At 45.8% G+C, this 26,670-nt stretch overlaps 1 protein-coding gene across 10 annotated transcripts in view; it reads right to left on the bottom strand.

The window, feature by feature from the left end:
- The window catches only part of LIMCH1 (LIM and calponin homology domains 1), a 192,927-nt gene that overhangs the window by 48,883 nt on the left and 117,374 nt on the right, over positions 1-26,670 (bottom strand). For 4 of the 10 annotated variants that reach the window (XM_087965754.1, XM_087965753.1, XM_087965756.1 and 1 more), the window contains 5 exons: positions 24,215-24,410; positions 18,560-18,812; positions 17,471-17,743; positions 10,758-11,042; positions 4,720-4,938 (listed from right to left, as the gene is read on the bottom strand). In XM_087965754.1, coding sequence (XP_087821880.1) covers positions 4,720-4,938; positions 10,758-11,042; positions 17,471-17,743; positions 18,560-18,812; positions 24,215-24,410 — 1,226 coding nt within the window. The remainder of the gene's footprint in view (positions 1-4,719; positions 4,939-10,757; positions 11,043-17,470; positions 17,744-18,559; positions 18,813-24,214; positions 24,411-26,670) is intronic. The other 6 variants (XM_026675354.2, XM_087965762.1, XM_087965761.1 and 3 more) reach the window with 3 other exon arrangements.

The following is a 26,670-nucleotide window of genomic DNA, read 5'->3' on the forward strand; positions in this document are numbered from 1 at the left end:
GAGATTTTCTTGAACCAATGGCTTTCGAGAGAGGGTTGTTTTCATGATTATTGTCACAAGACAAATATTTTGGAATATAGGGGAACCTCGCCAAATGACTAAATTGGTTGAATTGATCGACTGCTTCGACTGAAGAATAGAACGTAATTCATTTTGTTTCTCCCTGGAAACCGCTTCTGGACTTTGTGCTTGAGGCGGGGAAAAAAATGAAAGTTTGGATGTTTCCATTCATTGCTCCTTGTCCTGCTTTCAGGTTCTTTGGAGAATAAGTTGACCCTCCCCCTCGTCTTTGGGGCAGCCCCTCAGATATTGGAACACAGAGGTGGGTATTCAGCAGGTTCTGACCAGTTCTGGAGAACTGGGAGCAGAAATTTTGAGTAGTTTGGAGAACCGGCAAATGCCACTTCTGACTGGCCCCGCCCCCATCTATTCTCTGCCTCCCATTGAGTCCCAGCTGATCGGTTGGGTCTCCTTTGATTGCCCTGCACAGGAGAACGGAACTGGAAAGCAGGTTAGTGGGGTGGGGAGGGAATGGGATTTTGCAATGGAGATTTTCCTGCCACGCCCACCAAGCCACGCTCACAGAACCGGTAGTAAAACCTTTTGAATCCCACCACTGTTGGAACAGTGCTATCCTGTCACCCCTAGTCCTTCTTTTCATTAAACTAGACGTAACACATTAGGAGCGGTTTATTTTTATATTTTCTCTGGTTTTCCATCCTTTGAAAAAGAAGGCTACTGAATTATATTTGAAAAAAGAGGAAGCCTATTTCACCTTCTCATGCCAATATCAAGACGCTTCCATTTCTTGATCTGGATTACTGACGGGAATATAAGTAAACACAGGATTCAGGGATGAAACTTTTATTTCAAGAATTTTTTTAAAAGTCTGCTTATCCTTTGGGATGTTAAGGAAGGGGCCTGCATCTCATAATTTGGCACTCTGAATGTTTTGTCTAGAACTTTGCAGACCAAAGGTGAGTACAAGCAATGATAAATTCTGACACGGTTCCAAAAGTTAACCAGCCAAGGGTTTTATATTAGGAAGGCTCTATTTTTGCACCATACAGCGCATGAGATGGTAACCCTGCCAACCTGTTTTAACTTTTCCCATGTTCCTTACTTTTGCATTTTGAAGCAAAAATACTTCAGCCATGAAGGATGGGAAGATTTAAGCACCCCAAACCTGTTAGTATTTAGATGGTAAGGCTTGGTAAGGCTCGCGTTAGGATGAAAGTATTATATGGACTTCATGTTGTGTCAAACAATCCTTGGTTGTATAAACACAGGCATAGGATCAAAAGTATTAGTACTGCTTTATAAAGCCTTAAGTAAGGCTACAGCTAGAATACCTCATTCAGTTTTGGTCATCCCATTACAAAAAAGATGTTGAGACTTTGGAAAAAGTGTAAAGACGAGCTACTAAGACGATTAATGGCCTGGAGATAAAAACATATGAAGAATGGTTGCAGGATTTGGGTTGGCTAGTCTAGAGAAAAGAAGGACTAAGGGGGGGATGACGACGACATGATAGCAGTCATCCAATATCTCAGGGGTTGCCCCAAAGAAGAGGGAGTCAAGCTATTCTCCAAAGCACCTGGAGGCAAGACAAGAAGCAACAGATGGAAACTCATCAAGGAGAGAAGCAACCTAGAACTAAGGAGAAACTTTCGGACAGTGAGAACGATCAACCTGTGGGACAGTTTTGCCTTCAGAAGCTGTGGGTGTTTCATCACTGGAGGCATTCAAGAAGACATTGGACAGCCACTTGTCTGAAATGGCATAGGGTCTCTCTTCTATTCTGTTCTGTTCTGTTCTTTATTCCGATATTCTATTCTGTTCTGTTCTATTCTATTCTATTCTAATGTCCAATTGCTGTTTGAAAAATCACCTTGGGGGTTTCCTTTTTGGACTTCCTCCTTGTTAAAATAAAAATGGAAAGCATACAAAGAGACAAAGGAAAACAAGAAACCAAACCAAGGTTGGATGAAAATGCGAAGAAAATCAATCAGTGAAAGTTATATATGTATGTATGTATGTACGTACGTACGTACGTAACATTAAGCATTTAAGGAGTATCTGGATGTGGGAGATTGGAGATGTGAGGGAAAGAAATAACACCGAGAAGTTTAGTAATAATAAAAATATACTCCCCCCCGAAGCTGTGGCAAGCACAGTCAGAAAATGACAGATAGATGCAAGAATAGCTGCTTATTCAGGCAGAGTGGAAATCTGGAGTGTAAATTTGCAAGCAGCTTTGGAAGGACCGCTTTTCAAAAGCGAGATTGTGTCCAGTCCTTCTGCTACACTTGATAGTAAAACACTTATCGTCTAGCCAAAGTTCCTTCTGATATCTTGCCATGCAAGACTGGACAGAAAGAGGCCTGTTGTTACAGCTGCTTCCTGAACAGGGGAATGCCCAGATGTGGGAAGTTTGAGGTCCAGACATCGGAAGAAAGCGCAGTGCTTTCTATTCAGGGTTACAATCTTAACAATTCAGGGACTTCCCTGGTTCCTGCACAGATGTGATCGGAAAAGGATGGGAATGGCCTCAAAGATGGACCAGGATGCTATCTTTAGCCACATCATCATCATGATCATCATCATCCTCTTTTAACAACCCCATAATCCTTTGTGGGGTGGAGTCTGGGCAACTGAATGGAGCTAGCAGAATGGAGCTGAATGGCGTTAACGTTTACTGGCCGGATGCCTTTCCTGTTGCCAATGAAGAGTTTTGTTCAGCAGATATATTCTCATTGTGCCCAGAGATTGTTCCCATATCTGCCACCACCTATGATCAAACTCACAGTCCCCTGATTTTGAGGTGAGAGCTACACCTCTACTACTTTTAGCCACATTTGGGGGGGGAGAAATTGCATGAAAATGAGTCTTCAATGTATTGAGCCCCAAATCCGCAAGACATTTGTTAAGCAAATCTAACTTCCATTTGATCACCTCCCTTGTTGCTCTTGTTCCGCGAATCACTGCAGTTGTTCAATGAGCAACACAGTTGTTAAGGGAATCCAAGTCCCCCGTTGACTTGGGGGGGTCCGAAGGTCACCTAAGGGGAATCCTGTGACCCCGCAGTCGTGGTCAATGTGAGCCAGTTGCCAAGCGCCTGAATTTTGATCAGGTGACCATGGGGAAAGTTGCAACGGGCATTAAGGGTGGAAAAACAGGCGTTAAGTCACTATTTTTCAGTGCCGCCATAACTTTGAGCGGTCATGAAAGGAACTGTTGTAAGTTGAGGACTTCCTGTAGACCCGGATATTGGCAAAACAGACCTTTTTCTTGCATTTTGGAATGCTCTGAAGGAGGAATGGATGCTGATGGGACACACGGAAAATCCATGCATCGCAGAGCCTTAATAGAGCATTGTGGGGTCCCTGGTGCTATCTGAACTTAGTTAAGTTTTTTGCACACATTTCATAACCAAAGTAGTAACATCATCAGCGCTACCCTGTTTCCCTGAAAATACGACCTACCCTGAAAGTAAGTCCTAGCTTGATTTTTACACATGCGCCCAATATAAGTCCTATCCCCAAAATAAGCCCTAATTAAGATCCCACCCACTCCAGAGTGGACAGGTAAAAATTAAGCTAGGGTGGGGATGAGGGTGGTGGAATTGCCCGACTACTTATCTTTGGACAGTTGTAGGCAGGCTTCACACACCTTGACATCTGCCTTGCCGGCCCATTTCTTCTGCAGCCGGCAAGGCTGGCAAGGCTTTCCTGAGCTGATAACAAAGCTCTGGATCGATCCAGAACTCGTTTATTAGCTGCAGAGGCCTTCATGAAAGCCTTGCCAGCCACAGAAGAAGTTCCTGAGGACCTCTGACAGCAAAAAGGAGGCCGGGGGACAACAAACGCAAGTGAGGTTAGTCAGTGGATGACGTCCCCTGAAAATAAGACCTGGTGCCTTTTTTGGTGGCAAAAAAATATATAAGACAGGGTCTTATTTTCGGGGAAACACTGTAGTAGGAAGTGGGGTTTGTGGAGTGGAGGAGGAGAACTGTGGAATCCTTGGTACTCTCTGAGCTTGGTTGTTTTCTTGCAGATGTTTTATGACCCAACTAGATAACATCATCAGGATTAGATGCTGCATTAGATACCAGCACCAAAGTCCACTCCCATTTAGCATGATGTTGCTTAGTTTGGTCCTAAAACGTCTGCAAAAAAACAACCAAGCTCAGAGAGCACCAAGGATTCCACAGTTCCACCCTGGGCTACAAAGATTCACTTTGAGAGAAAAAGGTATCTCATTACAGATAGTCCTCGACTTACAACAATTAATGACCATTCAACGTTACGATGGCACTGAAAATAGCGTCTTGACCATTTTTTTCACAGTTGCAACATTTCCAGCTTCCTCCTGGTCACGTGATCAAAATTCGGACAATTGGGAACCAACTCACATTTTACGACCATTGCTGTGTCCCAAGATCTCGTGATCCCCTTTTGACAAAGCAAAAAGTCAATGGGGAAGCCAGATTCACTTAACAACTGGCTTACTAACTTGTCAACTGCAGTGATTCACTTAACAACGGAGGCAAGAAAGCGTGTAAAACGAGGCAAAATCCACTTAACAAATGGCTCGCCTAACGACAGTAATTTCAGGCTCAATTGTGGCCATACAGCGAGGACTCTCTGCATTTAGTAAGTAAAAGATTCCGGATACAGCGTGAGAAATGTGACATTATCTTCCTCTATGTCAACATACCTCGTTTCCCCAGAAACTTTCAGCCGCTCCCAGATCTCTTTATCTTTTGGTGTGATAGATGCTTTCACACAACTCAGGAAGTCTGCTTGTGAAGGACTAGCCTGAGTTGGTTTCTTAGCCAGGCCATGCCTCCGTGTCTCAGGAATTTTTGCTTTGCCTTCTTCCCGCAAGGATGGTTGGTCTTCTGGCTTGGCTGAAGTCATGGGTATCTTTTCCCCACTAATGTAATATTCATTCCAAAAATCAGCGAAGAAGGATTTCGTAGGACAAGAAGGACACAAAATCACACGCCATCAGTGACGTCCCAACCTTATACAACCTGCAGCACTGCATAAATTAGGAGGAGCAGAGACACAGCATCTCCAGCAGTTTACCACTTGAGTAGTATCCGCCATTTTTTTAAAAAAAAAATCACCGTTATCCTTACTATGATTATCCCTTCTTATTTTACTAGGAGGTTTTAGCAAGGAGTTCCCCAACATTTCTGGCTTTGTGGATGGACGGAGGAGGGGGCTGGTTCTGCATGTGGGGCCGGCAAGCATGCACGCAGCTCCTGCCGTTCTCACACAAATGACGCGTGTGCAAACACACCCGCTGCTTGGGTAAATGAAGATCAGTGGTGGGTTGTCAGAGGTGGTATTTGCCGGTTCTCCGAACTGATCAAAATTTTCGTTACCGGTATGCCAGAACCAGTCCAAACCGGCTGAATACCACCTCTGGTGAAGATGTGCATGTGGGCACACTGGCCGGCCATTTCTGCGGCCTGGTTGCAAACTCTTCATGGCCAGCATCCCCTAACCCTAATCCAGGATCTTTGACAACCCCTTTAATTCAGAAAAGGCAAAAATGTAATCTGAAAATGTGAAAGTAGAGAGGGTACAGTCAGTGGTGGGGAATCAAAAACTTTTACTACCGGTTCTGTAGGCGTGGCTTGGTGGGTGTGGCCATGTGACTGGGTGGGTGTGGCTCTTTTTTTGCAGCCCCCACCCATTTTGGGGAGCTTCTTAGCCACAGAGGAGCCTCGGGGGGGCGTTTTTGCTCCCCTAAGGCTCCTCTGGGGCTCTGGAAGAAAAGGAACAGAGCATGGGAGGAGCATGCAGCACCCCTCCAAGCTCCATTTTGGGACCTTCCTAGCCTCAGAAGAGCCTATGGGGAGGCGTTTTTGCTCCCTTAAGGCTCCTCTGGGGCTCTGGAAGGCAAAAAATGGAGGGGGGGGGCTGAGCTCCTCCCTCCATTTTTCGCCTTCCTGGGCCTCAGCAAGGGGAATCCCGGCACAGCTGATCTTATCCACAGTTGATTGTCGGGAGGGGGAAAAAAAGAAATACCTTAGGCGAATGTAAGCGAGCATCGGGTGGGAGGGCGACCGGATTGGGGATGTGGCCAGCCAGAACTTATTACCGGTTTGGCGACCCACACCCAATTCTTGCTACCGGTTCGCCCGATCCGGTGCGAACCGGCTGAATACCACCACTGGGTACAGTTGAGCCACCTTAAGATCCTAGAACAATGGCCCCCAACCTTTTGGGAGCGAGGGACTGGTTCCGTGGAGAGAGGGGGATCGGAGGGGGGGGCATGGTTGCATGTGTTGCCTGCATCCCACAGATGGGGCTTCGCTTGTTTGCGTGGACCAGTTGCTGGCCTGCTGTGAACCAGTGCCAGGCCACCAACGGAAAGTTGGGAACAGTGGTGGGATTCAAAAAGTTTTACCACTGGTTCAGTGGGTGGGACTTGGTGGGTATGCTTTGCATGCGTGCACACACTTTGCACACGTGTGCGTGCCAAGCACGCACTTTGCCCAGGTGCAGAGGCGTTTCCATAGGCACAGAAGTGTTCCAACTCACCTCCTACAAGCCTGCACTCTCCAGGTTACTTCAGCAGCTGCTGCGCAGCACACTGCTGTGCCGTACCAAACAGCTGTGCTTCAAAAGCAGGAGATAAAGGTGAGTATGGGAGCCCAGGCAGCCAGGTGGGCCCAACAGCAGAACGGCGGAGAGAACCAGTTTGGTCTCCACTGCTCATCACTGCTACTGGCTCGGCAGAACCGGGCCGAACCAGTAGAATACCACCACTGGTTGGGAACCCCTGACCTAGAATGCCCAACTTTAAGGTCAGATCTGGGTCAGCTTGGAAGCCCTTTTTCTTTGAGGCTTTGGGGCTGCCACATTTCGTGCCTGGGAGTTTGGGAGGGGGGACTTCAAGGAGTGGTGGGAAATTAGCCACAACAACATTCCTTTCTCAGAGAGTCAAGGACAGGTTACCCTGCACCTGGAGGGGGAGTGCCTGGGGACAATCTCCAGTTGGAATGAAGTAACGATTGGACCACGTGATGAACTATTGGGTGCAGGGTTTGCATTTTGGACTCTCTTTGGGCCAAGGAAAACCCAGAAATCTCAAGATTTGGGGTTTTCTTCAGATGTGCCAAGATGACACCTCTAATAAAAATGGTTCTCGAGAGAAGATGACAGTCTTGGAGTCTTTTCATTGGGAGGTTGTTACTTGGAATGCTGACAATCTGCTCTCTACAGCTTGAAAGGGTCAAACTCAAGTCTACTGATGCCTTTTCCCCACTCAGTTTACAACGATTTCGACAAATTTGAAGCCTACTTTCCCACACTCTCGTGAATTCAGAGTTTTGTTTCCAAATATAGCAGCTGGTGGGAGTTTTTGACTGGCGCTAAGAATCCCACCAGGGCCAAGACTGGCATCTCTAACGCTCCTGATATGTAGGTTCTTCAGAGACCTTTCCAAGATGTGACTCATTTTGTAGAGGCAGACTAGAAAATGTTGACACAGGGACTATGTCCCCAAAGTGAGACATTTTTTTAAAACAATCTGCCTTAAAAGCCGCTGAAACAGACGGATCTTGGGAGAGGTTTTTTCCCCCTGAAACTCACTGGGAGAGCCGATTCTCCCGTCATTTGGCAAAAGGACAGACATACTCTTTAGGCGCAAAGAACAAACAAACAGAAAGTATTATATTTGTGACCTCTAGAAAGGCTACGATTTGACACTTTTACTATAAATTATACCTTTGGGTTTTGGAGGGGTTTTGCACTAATTTTTCAAAAAAAGAAAGAGGGGGAGAGAGGGAGGAGAGAGGGAGGGAGGGAGGGAGGGAGGGAGGGAGAGAGGGAAAGAAGGAGGGAGAGGGAGAGAGGGAGGGATGGGGAGAGAGAGGGAGAGGGAAGGAGAGAAAGAGGGAAAGGGAGAGAGGGAGGGAGGGACAGAGGGAGGGAGGGAGAGAAGGAGGGAGGGGAGAGGGAGGGAGGGACAGAGGGAGATGAAGAGAAAGAGAGAGAGGGAGGGACAGAGAGACAGAGAGAGAGAAAGAGAAAGAAAGAAGAAAGAAAGAAAGAAAGAAAGAAAGAAAGAAAGAAAGAAAGAAAGAAAGAAAGAAAGAAAGAAAGAAAGAAAGAAAGAAAGAAAGAAAGAAAGAAAGAAAGAAAGAAAGAAAGAAAGAAGAGAGAAAGAAAGAAAGAAAGAAAATGGCCATTTTTTGCCATTTCCTTTGCTTTTTTCATTTGGGAGTGTTGAACTGATTGGACATGACCAAAACAGGGTTTTTTTTGAGGTGGGAGGAGTCAGACCAATTCAATTATACAAAATTTTAAAAATCTGATGCGAGATTGCCAAAAGACTTGAATCTTTTTTGGGGGGGTGGGGGGAAACCATTTTATTTTTAACAGGCCCTAAGAGTATAATTTGCAAAAAAATAATAATCTGATTTTATCAGAAATATACAAGGGAATCTATCATATGGACATTTGCTGCCTTGAAACACTTATAAAAATAATAACGGGATGAAAAAGCACTAAAAAAAAAGAGGCAAAGGTAGGATTATTGTTTTCTGTCCAGAAAGCAGTTGTTTCTGGTGAGACTCTAACTCCGTTTTCACATCTATATTTCGTAGAGCTGACACCAAAATTGCTTTGCTGACACCACATTGTGGTTCGGTTCCTGTGTACTTTTTAAGAGGGCCGGAATGAAGAGTAAAATATAGGACAAGTAGTCCTCAACTTACAACCATATATAAGTAGGGTGACCGCTCAAAGTTACATGGCACTGAAAAAAAGTGACTTATGACTATTTTTCATACTTAACGACTGTTGGAAGCATCCCTCGTGTTCACAATTTGGTTGCTTGGCAACTGGCATGTACTTACAACAGTTGCAGTGTCCTGGGGTCATATGACACCCCCCGTTTTTGCCACCTGCTTGAAAGCAAAGTCAAAGGGGAAGCCAGATTTACTTTACATCTGGGCTACCAGCTTAACAGCTGCAGCCATTTTGTCATGCCCCCTGTCGGAGTCTGAATCCGAGGAGGAAGACGAACAGCTGACAGGGAGCAGGAGTGTGGGTCCATTGGCTGTGGAAAAAACTGGGGAAGGGCAAAGTCTGGCTGGGCAGAGCAGGGAAGAGGTAGAACAAGGGAGAGGGAGTTCAGAGGAAGACCCAGGCCCAACTCCCTTCTCATCCTAGGGCACGCAGGGGAGAACGCAAAAGAGAGCAATGTGGATTGCATGGCTTACAGGGGAGGAAAGGGCCCTGATTCCCATCACAAGGCATACCTGGGGAGGGAGGTGAAAGGAGAGGCAGTTGGGATAGACGTTTGTTGGGAACAAATGTTGAGTTTATCTTGAGTTGGCTATGGTTATCCTGGCATCCTCCCAACTGGTTTGATTTACTGCCATGTTACTTCATTCCGTTTCTTGCTCTGCCAGATTTAATTTCCTTATTTTGCCTTGTTGGATTTATAGTTTAAAGTTTTCCGTTTTGGATTGGAATATCTGCAGCCAAAGGCTGTTGCAGGTTCCTGGGAGAGTTTTTCTCCAGACCGGAAAGTAACCGGTTCATTGGGGACAAAGTTGGAACTAATACTACTTATTCTCTGGCTGGATTGCCTTTGTGCCATGCCCTGGGTCATCACACATTCACTTAGCAACTGTGGCAAGAAAGGTTGTAAAATGGAGCAAAGCTCACCTAACAACCAACAAAAATCTAGGGCTCAAGTATCGCTGTACGTCGAGGATTACTTTCTGACTCCTCAAAATCTGGGCACCTAGTCTAGTTCAGCGCATTGAGACCATTATGCAGGTAATCCTTACGACCACGATTCAGCCCAACCCTTTTGCCGCTGAGACAGCTGTTCAGTGCATTTTGCCCCGTTTTACCACCTTTCTTGCCACGGTCGTTAAGTGAATCACTGCAGTGGTTAAGTTAGCGACCTGGTCATTAAGCAAGTCTGCTTCCCCCTTGACTTGGCTTGTCAGAAGGTCACCCATGGGGAATCCCAGGACCCCGGGACACTGCAACTGTTTTAAGTAATGGATCAATTGCCAAGGATTCGAATTTTGATCACATGACTAGGGAGGCCGCAACAGTGGCAAGGGAGAAAAATGGTCATTTTTTTTTCCTCCATAACACTGGTTTTGACCAGTTACTAAATGAACTGTTATAAGTTGAGGACTGCCTGTATTCAGGGGTGGGCTTCAAAAAATCTAGCAACCGGTTCTCTGCCCAGTTTCTGGGTGGGAGTGGCCATAGTGGGAGTGGCCTAGTCGGCCTCCTGCACCACCTTGGGGTGGGGGGCAGTTTTCACCCTCTCTGGGCTCCAGACGCTTTTCTTGAGACTCCGGGAGGCCTGTTTTCCCACTCCCCGGGCTCTCCAACCTTCTGGAGCCTCTGGGAGGCCCATTTTTTTGCTCTCCCCGAGCCTCCACGCGTGCCCTGGACTTCCCTGGGAATCAAAATGGGCTGCATGGAAAGTCCTGGGAGGGGCGGGGCGGGGTGGGCGGAGCCAGCTAGTCACTGCAGCTACCGGTTCAGCGAACCAGATGTAAAATCAACATCCGGTTCTCCCAAACTGGGGTGAACCGGTAGCGGCCCATCCCTGCCTGCATTTATGTAACATGGCCGGGTTTATATCCATGTCCAATTTCGGCTGTGAGAACCCCGCGAGAAGTACAGGGACATCTATGGTGTTTGACTTCCTCCTATTTTCAAACTCCACTCCTGCCACAAACAAATACGTGCGCCCACCTGGGACGTTCCCGGTTTTTTGTCTGTGTCTTTCTTTCTTCCCTTCGATTCCAATTTTTCTTGGTGGAAGGAGGGAGGAGGAAGTGAGTAAAGGGCAAGGCAGCTTCACGGCGGTTGAGCCTCGCTCTCCGTAGGGCAAAATCGTCTCTCTCTAGGTCGGGAATTCTACCGTCTTCATCCTCTTCAGAGCCCGCATCGTTTTGTGGATAGCACCACAGAAAAGGGTTTTCTTTGCGGAGGACGATGTCCGGAGTGAGCTCACCCCCTTGGCCCGAGGGCTTCAGACTGGGATGCCGCGAAGTGAAACGAGAAACCCAGATGTGAAACAGCCCAAGAATCCCACCGCTTTCCGTTAAGGAAGACAAGGATAACGCAGCGCGCATGCTTTTTAGTGGGGGAAAAAAATCTCATCTTCCACTCTCTCATCGTATTCCACTACAATCCCCATAATCCCCAGGCACTCAACTTTTGGGACTGTTGCTGGGGATGACGAGCATTATAGGTTAATGTATCTCCATGCTGCAAAACCTGAAAATCCATGCGTAAGACATGTAGCGGCGCTAAAGTTTTATAGCTTTACAAGCGGACCAAGCTCGGACACATTAAGGGGTGGCGTCTCTTCTATATTTGTAAAAACTGTCACTATTCTCAGATATGGGTCATCCTCAACTTACAGCCCCAATGGTGCCCCAATATTTCTGTTGCTAAGTGAGAAATTGAATCGGCAAGTTTTGTTCTCTCCCCACCCCCCCATTACGACTTACGTCACTCTTTTCAGTGGCATTGTAACTTCCGATCACTAAATGAATGGTTATAAGCCAAGGACTACCTGTAGTACAATATTCTTGTCTTCTGTCACCCTGATAGTTGGCATTTTCTAATATGCCCATCTGCCACGTGCAATACCTTAAAATACACCGCATCCCCTCCTTCCCGAGGATTGCCAAACCCAGGACGGACCTCCTAAAGACAGGGAGTACAGGAATGAAACCCCACCCTACAGTGGGAACTAACCTGCTGTTCTGACCCAAACCTGGTTCCGAGGAAGCAAACACGAGACAAAGGTAACAGCACAACCTTTTAATGTTTCTTTACGAATCCCGTTCCTTCACGGGTAAAAGGCTGCTTCAAACCAATTAGCTCCGATAAGAAAGAGCCTTGCCAAGGTTTTGCAAGGCTGCCAAGAACACCAGATAAAGTTACTAAGCAATAATTCCAACACAAAGAGCCTCCAAACACCAACTCTGATATTCCTAATGTCCATCGGGCTCGAGTGTACAATTTCTTTGCCTCTCGTGTCCAAGAACAAGGAGCCAAGGATCTAAAATGGAAATGTACCACCACTGCATTCTACACCACTGGATGTCTTATTGTTCAGGGATGCTTTGCGAGTTGACTATTATCCTAAAACTAGCTTGATGCTCACACTTTGCTACAAAACTATGTGGTTGGGCTTAGTTTTTTGGGGGGGAAAATAAGGAGAATTTTTTTTTTGCCTCTGCCTACCAGCATCCATCAGTATTAATCTGACTAGCGTCCTGTCAGTGTGTGAGAGAGTTGCTCTGATGGTCCTTTTGAAAAATCCTTTCTTAGTGAGCACCTAGAAGCCAAGAGGAACATATGTGTCAAATTTCAAGTGTGTAGGCTTTATGGTTCTGAAGATTTTGTGATGATGCCTGAGTGGTATTTTGCTTTTAGATAGATAGATAGATAGATAGATAGATAGATAGATAGATAGATAGATAGATAGATAGATAGATAGATAGATAGATAGATAGATAGATAGATAGATAGATAGATAGATAGACAGGATGAAAGAGACCGACAGGGAGTGAAGGAGTTCAGAGCCAAGGTTGTCGCTGAAGCCCTTGAATGCGCAAATTCCATGACATTCCACACACAGGGAAAGGGTTGTTAATACAGCGCAATAAAAATCTCACGTGAGCTTAGCCTATGCCGTTGCAAAAAAAGTCCCCCCTGTTTATTTTTGCATTTTTGCATGATGCTAACTCACACATCCGCTGGAACTTATGACTTCCAGATGTGCACGAGAACCCCTTCAACACTTGTTCAGCTTTCGTTTCCAAACTTTTGTTGTGGGACATGCCGCGAAACAGTCCTACACCTCTTCAGCCTCAAATGCTCAGAACAATCAAAGTAGCTAATTCCAGGGATATCCTCAAGTTTTTTAAAGTTTTTTTTTTTCAAGCTTCCATAATTTCTGGATCACTGTGGCCTAGGAATGTAGCACTGAAGTCAAACAGTCAGGCAAAATTAGGACTCCGTTTCTAGGGTGGGGGGAGTAATTTTACTTGGAATTTGCAGTCTTTGGCAGCTCAGTTGCCTTGCTCATTTAAGTAAAGGGTTCCTGTGGCCAGATTTTGCTCTAGTTAGTAGTTGGAACAAAGTAGGCGGAGAATGATCTCCACTGGAGCTAAATGAAGTCTGGATTGAGCAGCTGCGAGCGCAAATGCACACACGTTATGTGACAAGGCAGATTCCCTCTTTACTGTAAGGCACTCGGTGCCTGAAATTGTGTTTAGGTCAGTGATGGGATTCAATTTTTTTTACTTCCGGTTCTGAGGGTGTGGCTTGGTGGGCTTGGCTTGGTGGGTGTGGTAGGGGAAGGCTACTGCAAAATCCCCATTCCTTCCCCACCCCATTAACCTGCTTTCCAGCTCCGTTCTCCTGTGCAGGGCAACAAAAGAAGACCCAGCCAATCAGCGGGGACTCGAGAGGCAGAGAATAGAGGGAGGCGGGGCCAGTCAGAGGTAGTATTGGCCCGTTCTCCAAACTACTCAAAATTTCCACTATCAGTGCACACAATTTTTGGCACAGGAACCCAAAAAGGTTAGCCACCACTGCCCTATACCATTCCAGGCAAGTGGCTGTCCAGTCTCTTCTTAAAAGCTTCCAGTGATGGAGCGCCCACAACTTCTGGTGGCCAGCTGTTCCACTGGTTAATTGCCCTCACTGCTGGGAAGTTTCTCCTAATTTCCAGGTTGCTTCTCTTCTTGTTTAGTTTCTATCCATTGTTCCTTGTCCTGCCTTCTGGTGCTTTGGAAAATAAGTTGACCCCCCACCCTTCTTTGTGGCTTCCCCTCAAATACTGGAACACTGCTATAATGAGTCCGTCCCCTGTCCCCCAGTCCTTCTTTTCATTAGACTAGCCAAACCCAAATCCTGCAACCGTTCTTCGTATGTTTTAGTCTCCAGGCCTTTAATTATCTTAGTTGCTCTTTTCTGCACTTTTGTTCAACATCTTTTTTGTATTTTGGTGACCAAAACTGGATGCGGGATTCAGTGGCCTTAACTGAGGCTGTATAAAGTGGTACTAATACCTTAACTGAGGCTGTATAAAGTGGTACTAATACCAGTACTAATAATAGTGGTAGACAGATCCGTCTCCCTAGCCCATGCATAAAATTCAAATCCCGCCAAACTAAACAGGATGAAGAAATAATAAAAGCTCAACTCAAGTTTAACACTAACCTAGGGTGTCAAGACTTTTGTATGTGACTTTTTATGGTGGAAGGGGTGTTGTAATTTCTGTGCCTATGGTCCTAATTCAGCCCCTTAAACCGTCAAGTCCATAGTCCAAGAGATATGGGTAGTCCTCGACTAATGACCACAAAGAAGCCCGACATTTCGGTTGTTAAGTGAGACGTTGCTTTAAAGTGGGCTTTGCCCCATTTCTTGCCACGGCTGTTAAGTGAAACACCGCAGTCAGGGGTGGGATTCAAATTTTGTGACAAATGGTTCTGTGGGCATGGCTAGGTGGGCATGGCCATGTGACTGGGAGGGCGTGGCTTCTTCTTTTTTTGCAGCAAAACCCCCCCATTTTGGGGGGGGGGCTTCCTGGGTGTCAGGGAAGCCTCCTGGGCAAAGCAATAAGTAAGCAAGGGGAATCCCGGCACAGCTGATCATCGGAACAGCTGATCGTCGGAAGAGGGGGAAAAAGGAAATACCTTAAGGAGTGACTGGGCGGGGAAGAACGCAGTCACCGATGTTGCACATGCGTGATAAGGACTGACTGGGAGGGGAGGGGTGGGGGGAGAGGGGCGGGGCAGCTGGGGGCATGATTTGGCGGTTCTCTGAACCGCGCAGAATCGTAACGACCGGTTCCGTAGAACCGGTCCGAACCGGTAGAATCCCACCCCTAACTGCAGTTGATGAATGTGTAAGCCGGTCGTTAAGTGAATCTGGCTTAAACATTGACTTCACATGGTTTTGGGACTCTGCCAGTGGTCGTAAGCGTTAACCTCGTTGCCAAGCTGGTATGGATTTTGATCCCGCGGCCCTGGGGATACCGCCCAAGGTTGTAACTGAGAAAAAACAGCTGTACATCACTTCGTTCAGTGCCGTTGTATCTTGGAATGGTCACTAAATGAACCATCATTAAGTCGAGGACTAACTGTAACTTCCAAATCTTTGGGAGATGCCTCGGAATCCTTAAGACCGTTTAAAAAAAAATCTATGCAAGATTGTGGAAGCCTTCATCCCATCGCACCCGTTTTCTTTGCAACTCTGGCCAGAGTAGCAGCTATTGAGTTAATCCTGAGTAGCTTCTGGAGAACAATTTGCTCTCAGTCCCCCATACAGCTTTTTCCTGGCCAGCAAATTTGAGCCTGGCACTTACACTGTTTGTGTCCTGGAAAGCGAGGTCAGTTTCTCAACTAAATCTGAACAAAGATCTCCTTCAGTCAAGTTTGACTCCTGCCAACTATCCTCTTCCTTCAATTCCCCCACCCCACCCCATAATTGCCTTGTGGTCTCCTTTACAAGTCTTACCAAAGTCCAACTCCATATGGCTTCTTGGCCAGGCCCCAGACAAAGTCACCTACAGGTAGTCCTTGACCTTCCACCACAATCATCTTCTTTTAACGACTCCATAATCAGGGGTGGGATTCTACTGGTTTGTACCGGTTCTATAGAACCAGTTATCACGATTCTGCACGGTTCAGAGAACCGGCAAATCATGCCCCTGGCTGGCCCCTCCCCTCTCAACACACCCCTCCCCTCCCAGTCAGCCCTTTTTGTGCATGCGCAACATTGCGTGCATGCCCAACATCGACTGCATTCTTTTCACGCCCAGTCACTTTTTAAGGTATTATTTTCCTCCCGACGATCAGCTGTTCCAACGATCAGCTGTGCTGGGATCCCCCTTGCTATCTTACTGCTTTGCCCAGGAGGCTTCCCTGAGGCCCAGGGGGGTGGGGGTGCTGCGAGCACCATCACCCCCGCGCTCCATTTTTTTAGCTTCCTGGGCCTCAGGGAAGCTTCCTGGGAGCAAAAACTCCAAAAACAGAGTGCACAAGGGGGCGGTGTTGCAAAAAAGCCACGCCCACTCAGTCACATGTCCATGGCCACCTAGCCATGCCCACCTGCCTAGCCATGCCACAGGTGGTATGAAGAGCCATTTGTGTGGGCATATGAGCCCCAGGCAAACTTATCTGCACTGTGCACGCGCATACCTCCCAGCTGATTTTCGGCCTCCCAGAGACTCGAGGGAAGCCTCTGCAGCCTTTGGAGACTGAAAAACAGGCCCACTTCATCACTTCCTGTATTTCTGGAAATACCAGAAGTGATGAAACGGGCCCATTTTTCAGCCTCCAAAGGCTGCAGAGGCTTCCCTCGAGCCTCTGGGAGGCCAAAAATGTCTCAAATGGGCTGAAAATCCGCTGGGAGGCACGTGCATGCGCAGTGCAGGTAAGGGAAAGCAGGCAGGATCGTGCGCACATGTGCAGGGGGCGGGCGCATTGTCTTCTGGATACTGGCACAAGAGCGCAATTTTTGGCACAGGAGCCTAAGAAGGTTAGCCACCACTGCGCTAGGATAAAACAAGATAAAGAAAAAGGACATAAGTTCACCCACACTCCTAACCTCCCATGACCACACTTTATAATCGGTCAATTATAAAAAAATGCATTAAAGTTTGTAAATTATAATAAAACCTATGAATCATAAATTACAATTATAAATTATAATTATAAATCAATATTCCAGTCACAACTGGCATGGAGTCCTTTTCTTATAGTCAACTACAGAATGCTATTTTCATGCCATAACAGAGAAGTAGCTACATATGTCGCTCCCAGCTGCATTTTCCTTTTTTAATCATTCTGGTTTGGAAGCCAGCATCCCTTAATGTGTTTCTCGATTAATCCAAGCACAAGCATCAGGCAAAGGTCTCTCCCAGCACAACCAGAGGTTTCGAACCATTTTAGTCTTATCACGGCACTCCCAACCAATGCAGGCACTGCAGGCGAAGTTTTCTTATAAGGCTTCTCGTGACCAAAATTAAAAAAGCAAAAATTGCAGGCGTTTATTTGGCTAATTTGGGTTGCTATGAAAAAGGGATATGACCACACGTTAAAAACAAAAACAAAAAACACCAACAACTGAAACACACAGCAAATCATCATCTCCTTTTAATGACCCTGTAATCCCTTGAGGGGCGGAGCTCGGGCAACTGAATGGAGCTAGCAGAGTGTTTACTGGCCAGATGCTCTTCCTGTCATCAATGCGGAGTTTTGTTTCGGCAGAAATATATTCTCATCGTGCCCAGAGAGAGAGAGATATCTGCTTCTACCTAGGATCGAACTCACAGCCTCTTGATTGTGAGGCGAGAGCTCCATCTCTAGGCCACAGCACCAGTCTGGAACACACAGCAAATGCTACAAATGAAACACATGCCAGGCCAAGTCTCTAACCTGCCGCCACAGCGGTGAGCTGCTGGCCTGACCTGAATACCAGCCTGTTCCAACCTTCTCAGCTTCCTGATTTCCTCTGGACCTTTTTTCTCATTTGGGGGCGCAGCTGTTTGGTTACCAGAACGGGCGGGAAACTGAGGCCAAGCGTTCTTTGGACCCACGTCTGTCCGCACAGGCTTCACGGAGGGGGAGGCAGAGGCCATCTTGCTGCTCACTGGGTCCCCATTGAGTGTCACCAGGGGTTCCTCTTCTATGGTTTCAGGATGCTGTTTGCTATCGAGTTATATATAGATTATTAGGGAATGGGAGAGCTCGTCAGAGCCGACTCACTGCGGCCAACTGACCATGGCCAACTCCCCAGGGAACAATCCCTCCATGGGGCCATTTAACAATTCTATTTCGTTATTTAAAATAAATACAAATCATGTTAATTTTTGCTATTGGCATTTCATTCGGTCCCTCCTTTTGCGTCCTTTTCTTTCATGTTTCTGTCCCGCCATCTCTTTGATATTAGTGTAATTCTCGTCCCGTGGAGAGTCGTTCCTGCAGTGAGTTGGCCATGGCGAGTTGGGGAATTGTCACAGCCCCGATTATTACATAGCACAGGTCTGATTCCTTAGAACGTAGAACAACAGAGTTGGAAGGGACCTCGGAGGTCTTCTAGTCCAACCCCCACTGCTTGAGCAGGAGACTCTATATCGGGGTAAGCAACCCGCGGCTCTGGAGCAGCATGTGGCTCTTTCATCCTTCTGCTGTGGCTCCCTGTCACTCAAAATATGTGTCACAACAACCACCAATGTGCAACACCCCCCGGCACGCAATTTATTGAGAAAGGGAAGGGAAGGGAAGTGGGGGAGGAGGAGGAAGACTAGGGATTCCTTGGTGCTCTCTGAACTTGGTTGGTTTCTCGCAGATGTTTCGTTACCCAGCTAGGCTACAACATCAGCACTCGAAGAGAGTAGGGTTTTCTCTAGCCTTCACCAAGGACTCAACAATTCAACCCTGAACTACAAATAATTCTCTTCCGTTGGTGACATGTCCTTGGATGACATGACTTGGTCATCTGAAGTTTGGTCAAGGAGACCTTACCTGAAAGGTTTCTCTCCTCCTAGTGGAGATGACATCGTGCTCCAACTCTTCCGGAAGTCATCCCGTTCGGCTTTCTTCTTCCTGAGTGGAGCCGGGATATAGGCAGTCTGGTTATTTTTATTGGGAAGGTATTGGTTAAAAGGCACGACTGATTTGGGTTCGCTGTAAGAGGTCCGCCTGGCCGACATATCATCCTTCTTCACGTCTGGCAGCTTTCGATGTGGAAGGTCAGACTCCGAATCGCTTCCTCTTCCTGTTTTAAAAAAAAACAACAATAACCATAAGCAAAGTTTCCAAATGGAAGTGAATTATGTGCTCCACGATCAAAATAGATTCCATTGATTTGGCCACAATGGAGTCATTCTTCTCTTTCCTGTCTTAAAAATGGACAGTTTGCAGACTTAAGACATGAAGTAAGGCTGCATTGCTGTTATCCTTCTCATCTTTCCTACTTACCTTCTCCTGTTGGTATCTTATGATTTCATCACTTGTTTGTTTATAAGGTAAAAGGTAAAGGTTCCCCTTGCACAAAATGTGCTAATGGTTTCCAGCTCTAGGGGGCGTTGCTCATATCTGTTACAAAGCCGAAGAGCCAGCGAAGACGTCTCTGTGGTCATGTGGCTGGCATGACTAAATGCCGAAGGTGCACAGAACACTGTTACCTTCCCACCAAAGGGGTCCCCATTTTTCTACTTGCATTTTTTACGTGTTTTCAAACTGCTAGGTTGGCAGAAGTTGGGAGAAGGAACGGGAGCTCACTCCGTTACGTGGTGCTGGGGATTCAAACCGCCGAATTGCCGATCTTTCTGATCGACAAGCTCAGCGTCTTAGCCGCTGAGCCACCATGTCCCAGTTTGTTGTTTATATATTATGATTTATGATTGTATCTAATGATTTTTATGATCTATGACTTATCACTTTGTTGTTTGTATGGACACTGAGAGCTTCTGCACTGCAGACAAACTCCTTGTGTATCCAATCACATTTGGCCAATAAAGAATATTCTGTTCTGTTCTGTTCCATTCTTAGATTATTAACTGCCTTATTCTATTTTTTGGTTTATGATTGTATCTTATTATTTATGATATATGGTTTATCACTTTGTTGTTTGTAAGTATACTGAGAGCTTATGCACTGGAGACAAATTCTTTCTAGGTCCTATCACAGTTGACCAATAAAGAATGTTCCGTTCCATTCCACTCCACTCCACTCTACTCTACCTTCATACTAATAGTCTATTCCATTCTGTACTGTGCAGTTCTGTTCTATTCTTCATTCCAATATTCTATTCTGTTCTGTTATGTCCCATCCCATCCTACTCTTAATTAACTGCCTTATTCTGTGGATAAAGCAAGGAATGCAATCTCCACTATGCAGAACTTGTGATTCACCAATGATAATTCAGTGGAGAAAGAAAGAATGGAATCATTCAATAATATATTAATATTGTTAGAGACTTAACCAAAGGAATTCAGCCAAATTTCTCTTGCCAAGATTCTCCTTCCAACAGCAAGAGTGTTGTATGCCAAGTGGACCAACCTTCCCCCCGCCCTTTTTTTTTTTTTGTTTCTAGGTAGCTAATTAAACACCCAGAGTTGAAGCTGAAAAGGGACACTGGAAATGCAAATTGGGGGGGGAAAGACCTTTGAGGGAAATGGGGCAAAGAAAGGAGCGGATTTCTGCATTCTGAAAGCCTTTCTGGCAAAGAAATGTTATGTGACACAACACCATAGTCTATCTAAAAGAAGCAGGCTGGAAATTGGGAGAAAGGAGATTTCATCCTTACAGCAAAAGCTAAGAACCAGAAAACTATTTCAGAGGAGCCCAAAAGACCAAAAAAATTCAGAAGTTATTTAAGAAGACATAAATATTTTAAGCAATCATCTAATGCGTTTAATTCTTTCTTCTCCAAGCAATATCAAACAAAGAAAGAGTAAAGAAAGGGATATATATATATATATATATATATATATATATATATATATATATATATATATATATATATACCATGTTTCTCCGAAAATAAGACCCAGTCTTATATTTTTGGGGGCTCCAAAATAAGCACCATACATTTTTGGGAGATGTCTTTTTTTTTTTTTTTAATGCAACATTAAATTTGGGCTACAAAAATTCTCATGCAACTCCGAAGTTTGGTAAAGACTTTGGACTATCAATATTATAAGGATAAACTTCGATAACAACTGCACCTTCTTGCAATGAAACCTTGCGACAAACGGCTTAAAATCAGTGAGATATACAGCATGCATAATTCTATGTTCGATCGTTGCCTTAAATGCTGCACTTTCATTGCATTATTTGGGGAAAGTAAGATAAACATTACAGTACTTTCCTTCTTGACAATCTTTCAACTACTTTGCTCAGAGGACCGAAGAGCAAGATTTAAAAAAAAACAACCTCCCTTAAAGAAAATATCTCTACTATTTTGCAGCTACTCTACTTGTGTTAGCAGTATCCATTAGAAAAATGTTTTTGCTAACAATGTTTGCATTCAAATTATAGCTACTTTATTCAACTCAATCTTTCTTACGGTCCAGACAAAACGTTAAATATTAAAAGAAAGCAAAAGTGAGCAAAATCGAGCAAAATAAGGCATAGGGATATATTACAGTATAGCTACTCTAATTTTGTTAGCAGTTCCCATCAGAAAACATTTTGATAACTATTTTAAGATTATTATTAAACCTACCCTAGTACTTTTGTTAGCAGTCCCCACTAGAACGCAGAATACTATTTGATATGGAATAGATTTTACACATGGTTAGAGACAAGAGGTAGAAATTAGAGGAAGAAAGACAATGGATGTATCCATCAAAAATAGAGGGTTTATAATTATAATCACTATAATTTCTTTAAAAAATGCAAATAAGATAATATAAAAAGAATCTTAGTTAAAAATACATGGTGATATTATTATGATGTGTTATTATTAGCATTGTTATCTTTATGTGTGTTAATATTTAATGTGGTATACTTTATGAGGGTTTTTTTGCTTGTAATTGGCACACCTTGACAATACACTGTATTCAAAACGTTTACGAACAAAATTATTTTTAAAAAAAGAATTTTTGCTAATAATCTTTAGGTTACTATGAAAACTACTCTAGTACTTTTGTTAGCTACGCCCATTAGAAAACATTTTTGATTGCAATTTTTAGAGTATTATTAACCCTACCCTAGTACTTTTGTTAGCAGCACTCCATTAGAAAGTATTTTTGCTAACCATTTTTGGATCCACAGGCCAAAACCAACCGACCAAATCAAACTCCTTTCCACGGTACACCAAGGTGGATTGTTTACATGCCAGAAGTCTGGTTCTCTTTAACTTTTGATCTCGTGTTATTTGTTAAATAAATGACAGCCTGCTGTTCCCTTACTCTTCCGATGGAGGAAATCCCGTCTCATAAATTTGAGACCTGGTGCAGCAACTGTTCCGTCCCACAGCCCACAGCAGGGAGGGGGTGGGGAAATAGCAGCCCTGCAAGCAGATTATTCCCAAACTACAGGTACTCCTCAAGTTGCGACCACAATTGAGCTCAACATTTCTGTTGTTGCCGTGTTTCTCGAAAAATAAGACCCGGTCTTATATTTTTGGGGGGATGTCTTTTTTCACCCAGCATACAGGAGGTGGTGAGTGTGGGGGCTGACGGGAGCACTGCTACCGCTGAGCTGGTTCTCTTTATCAGTTCCCATGTGCTTTCTGCCTCCTGTGCTAGCCATCTCCCCTCCTCCCCCACCTCCGCGGTCGGATGGCCATCTTTACTAAGGCTTATTTTGGGGGTAGGGCTTATATTATGCATATGGTTAAAAAAAATCAGGCTAGGATTTATTTTCAGGATAGATCTTACTTTTGTGGAAGTTGAGACTTTGGTGAAGTGAATGTATCATGCCCCTGTTGGAATCTGATTCCGAGGGGGAGGTCGAGCAGCTGACAGGGAGTGGGAGTGTGGCTCCAGTGGCTGTGGAAGAAACTGGGGAAGGGAAAAGTCCAGCTGGGCATTCAGAGGAAGACCCAGGGCCACCTCCTCTTCATCCAAGGGCACGCAGGGAGGAATGCAGAAGGGAGCAAGATGAGTTACAGGGATTATGGGGGAGAAAAGGGCCCTGATTCCCTTCATTGGCTGCAGCTGGAAAACAGGATAAAGAGGGTATTTGCATACAGCACCTTGCTGAAAGCAAAGCGTGAATTATCTTTGTCAAGTCTTATCTGGCTTCTGGCATCCTCCCAACTGTGTGTGTTTTGTTATCTTTTGAAGTCTGCAATTCCTTATCCTGCCCTGTCTGGTTAATTGCTGCAGGGTGGTTTGTGTTGGTTTTTATTTATAATCTATAAGACTGAATTTCTTCCCTTTAAAAACTGTCCTTAGGAGAGTTTTTTCTCCAGCCGATGATAACTGGACATTGAGGGCCAAGTTGGAGGTATTAAAGGGGCTTTATCTACCTTTGTGACTTTGTTGCTTTTGTGCTACACCCTGGGTCATCACAATGTTGCTGCATTTTACAACAGTTCCATTTAGTGACCGTTCAAAGTTACCACAGCCCTGGAAAAAGGTGACTTATGATCATTTTTCACATTTAACTGTACAACCGTTGGAGCATCCCCATGGTCACGTGATCAAAATTTGGCCGTTTGGCCACTGGTTCATCTATGACGGCTGCAATGTCCTAGGATCATGTGACCTCCTTTTTCACCGCTTAGAGAGGACCGGAAAACACTGTGAAGCGGTATATAAGTGCTATTGTTATTGCTATATTCAACCTTCTGACAAGCCAAGTCAATGAGGAAGCCAGATTCACTTAACAACTGAGCTACTCATTTAGTGACTGCAGTGATTCACTTAAGAACCGGGGCAAAGTTCACTTCACAAATGTCTCAACGACAGAAATTTTGGCGCTTCACTGCGGCCATAAGCCAAGAACTGCCTGTATCTGTCCTGACCCGGCTCCCAAATACGACAAACCCACAGTAATTAAACAAATGTTCCCTTTTATTTAGGAGTTTCTCTCACAGGCTAACAAGTCTGTCCGGCAGGGAGATGAATCATTGTCTGCCACAGCTATTTGTCTCTGTCCCTGCCTTTTATCCCCAGAGCTAGGGTGGGACTTCGCTGGCAGCATTGGCTTTTCCGTCCCAAGGTCCGGCCCTTAGATTTCCACTGCTCTCCTCTCCTCTGACTTCTGTGCATCTGCAGGTCAGGCACTGAACCCAGCTGTTCCTCCTTTTCCTCATCAACCACCTCCAGGGGGCTGTTGATTCTCCATAGGACAGCCGATGGACGGCCCAGGCTTCTCCTCCTCCTCCTCCTCCTTCTCTCTCTCTCTCTCTCTCTCTCTCTCTCTGCCAGCTCCATTCCCTCTTCCCCCTCAGAGCTCTCAGGTTGTCTTGATGCTGTCCCTAACTCCCACTCCCTCCTCCTCTGAGTCGGCTACTGGAGGGGCCAGTGGCCGAAAGGCCACAACAGTATCCATCTTTCTGAGGATCAAACTCTTGACGAGTTACCAAGAGAACATCCCAAGGAAGCTAACTGTGGAAACTGTGGTATTTTAAGCATGACGGGGTTGTATGTCCTGTCCGGTCACCCAGAAAGGGAGCCTGGTTCCCTGGGGGTGGAGGTAGGGAGGGGTGGCACAACTCACCATCACTATTCCCTCTCAGCACCACATCTGGAGAAGGGGTCTGCTGGGAACGGGACCCGAAGGAATCCAGACTGTCGAAGGAATCATCTCTGCCATGACGCGGAGGGGAGAGAGAATCGCTGCGCTCTGAATCCCAGCAATCTACATAGCCGCTGTCGCGGATGCTGCGCTTCGGGCTCTCAATGTCTTCCGTGTCCTGGTGAGGAACAGAAGCCTGGTTAGAAAGGCACATCCGCTAAGGCAAGGGTGCCCAACCCCCCCGCCCCCCGTAGGGGTGGGCTGGTATCGGTTCGCACCGGTTCACATGAACCGGGTGTTAATTTTATATCTGGTTTGCTGAACCAGTGGTTTTAACAACTGGCTGGCCCCGCCCACCTCACCCCTCCCCTCCCCTCCCAGGAGTCTCCACGCGGCCTGTTTTGGATCCCAGCCTGCAAAGAGACTCAGGGAGGGTGAAAAATATGCCTTCTGGAGGCTACAGAAGGCCAGAAAAAAGGCCCGTTTCCAGCCCCTGGAACCCGGAGAGGCTATTTCCACCCTCCCAGAGGCTCGAGGAAAGCCTCCAGAGTCCAAGGAGGGCAACAATGCCCTCCCCACCATGGTACAGGAGGCCGACTAGGCCATGCCATCATGGCCACGCCCACCCAGCAACCGGGCAGAGAACCAGTTGCTAAATTTGTTGAAGTCCTCCCTCCCTCGCCCCCTCCCAGTCCATGGTCCGGCACTGGGCCACGGCATGCTAGAAATTGGCCCACATAAACAAGTGAAGCCCATCTGCAGGACGCAGGCAGCACACAAAATCACGCCTCCTCCGGTCCCCGGAGAAACCTCTCTCCACGGAACCAGTCCCCCATGCCCCAAAGTTTAGGGGGTGGGGCACAGCTCTAAGGACTTCCTCCCACAAATATTCTCCTTTATTAAACACTCTTTGCTTTTAAACAGTGGACAATTCCATCTCAACCAAATCTGTTATTTTTTTTTAACCTATCCATTTCCCCCCCACCTCCCCACCACGGTGGCCTGGACCTTTGTATTGATGGCATGAAGAAATGAACGATCTGTGGGGATTTAATCAGGGGCGGGATTCAAATTTTTGAACAACCGGTTCTGTGGCGTGAATAGGTGGGCAGGTGGGCAGGGCCATGTGACTGGGTGGGCGTGGCTTTTTTTGCAGTGCACACACCCCGTGCTCCGTTTTTGGTCTTCCTGGGCCTCAGGAAGCCTCCTGGAGGGGCTGTTTTTACTCCCAGAAGGCTTCCTGAGGCCCAGAAATGTAAAAAAACGGAGTGCAGAGGCCCCGCATAGTACTCATCCATGCTCTATTTTTGGGCCTCCTGGGCCTCAGGGAAGCTTCTTGGAGAGGCGATTTTGCTCCCAGAAGGCTTCCCTGAGGCCCAGGAAGGCAAAAAACAGAGCGTGGAGGGGTATGCAGCGCCCCCCACCCTCCGGGCCTCAGGGAAGCCTCCTGAGTGAAGCAGTAATACAGCGAGGGGGATTCCAGCACAGCTGATCGTCGGAAACAGCTGATCATCAGGAGAGGAGAGAAAAAAAAACCCTTAAGGAGTAACTGGGCAGGGGAAGAATGCAGTCAGTGATGTCGGGAAGACACGTCATGTCAGGCATGCGTGATAAGGACTGACTGGGAAAAGTGGGGCAGGCGGAGGGGCAGGATTTGCCAGTTCTCCAAACTGCGCAGCATTGTAACAACTGGTTCTATAGAACTGGTCTTAAGTGTTAAATTTAGGGGAAAGATATAAAGGCGTCACTCTTCAATTACTGATTACAGGAGAAATATTGCGTTAATAAGAAAAGAAAAATAGATGATTACAGAACGGACAAAAGATATTAGTATAATGATCTAAATTGAGATGAAATAAATAAAATAGAATTAAGAGAGTGAAAAGAGGGGAGAAGCCATATAGAAAATATAGAATGGTAAATAAGATATGAAATGGTATATAAAGTGAGCATGAACTTGATTTATGTCTGTACCAAAAGATGTAACCCAGGATTAGGCCGCTTTCCAAAAAGAAGTTTTATGTTTTTATGTTTTGTGTTTTGTTTGTGTATGTTTGTTTATTGAAAATTAATAAAATTCGTTAAAAAAAAAAAAAAAAGAACTGGTCTGAACCAGTAGAATCCCACCCCTGGATTTAAATAGGCCTGCGAAGGAGGACAGCTGGAAAGAAATAAAAAGTCCACTCCATGCGCATTAAACTTGTAAAAAAAGAAATACAGGTAACCCTCAATTGACAATGGTTCACTTAGTGACCGTACAAAGTTACGGCATTGGGGAAAAAAAAGACTTAGGACCATTTTTCACACTGATGAACACGGCAGCATCCCCACTGCCACGCGCTCGAAATTCAGATGCTTGGCAACGGACTTGTACTTAGGACAGTTTCAGCGTCTCCGGGGCGTCACGTGATCCCCTTTTGAGACCTTCTGACAAGCCA

Source organism: Notechis scutatus, chromosome 4, assembly GCF_049901735.1.
Source record: "Notechis scutatus isolate UNSWTSFEM ecotype Mainland chromosome 4, rNotScu1.2, whole genome shotgun sequence".
Taxonomy (NCBI): Eukaryota; Metazoa; Chordata; class Lepidosauria; order Squamata; family Elapidae; genus Notechis; species Notechis scutatus.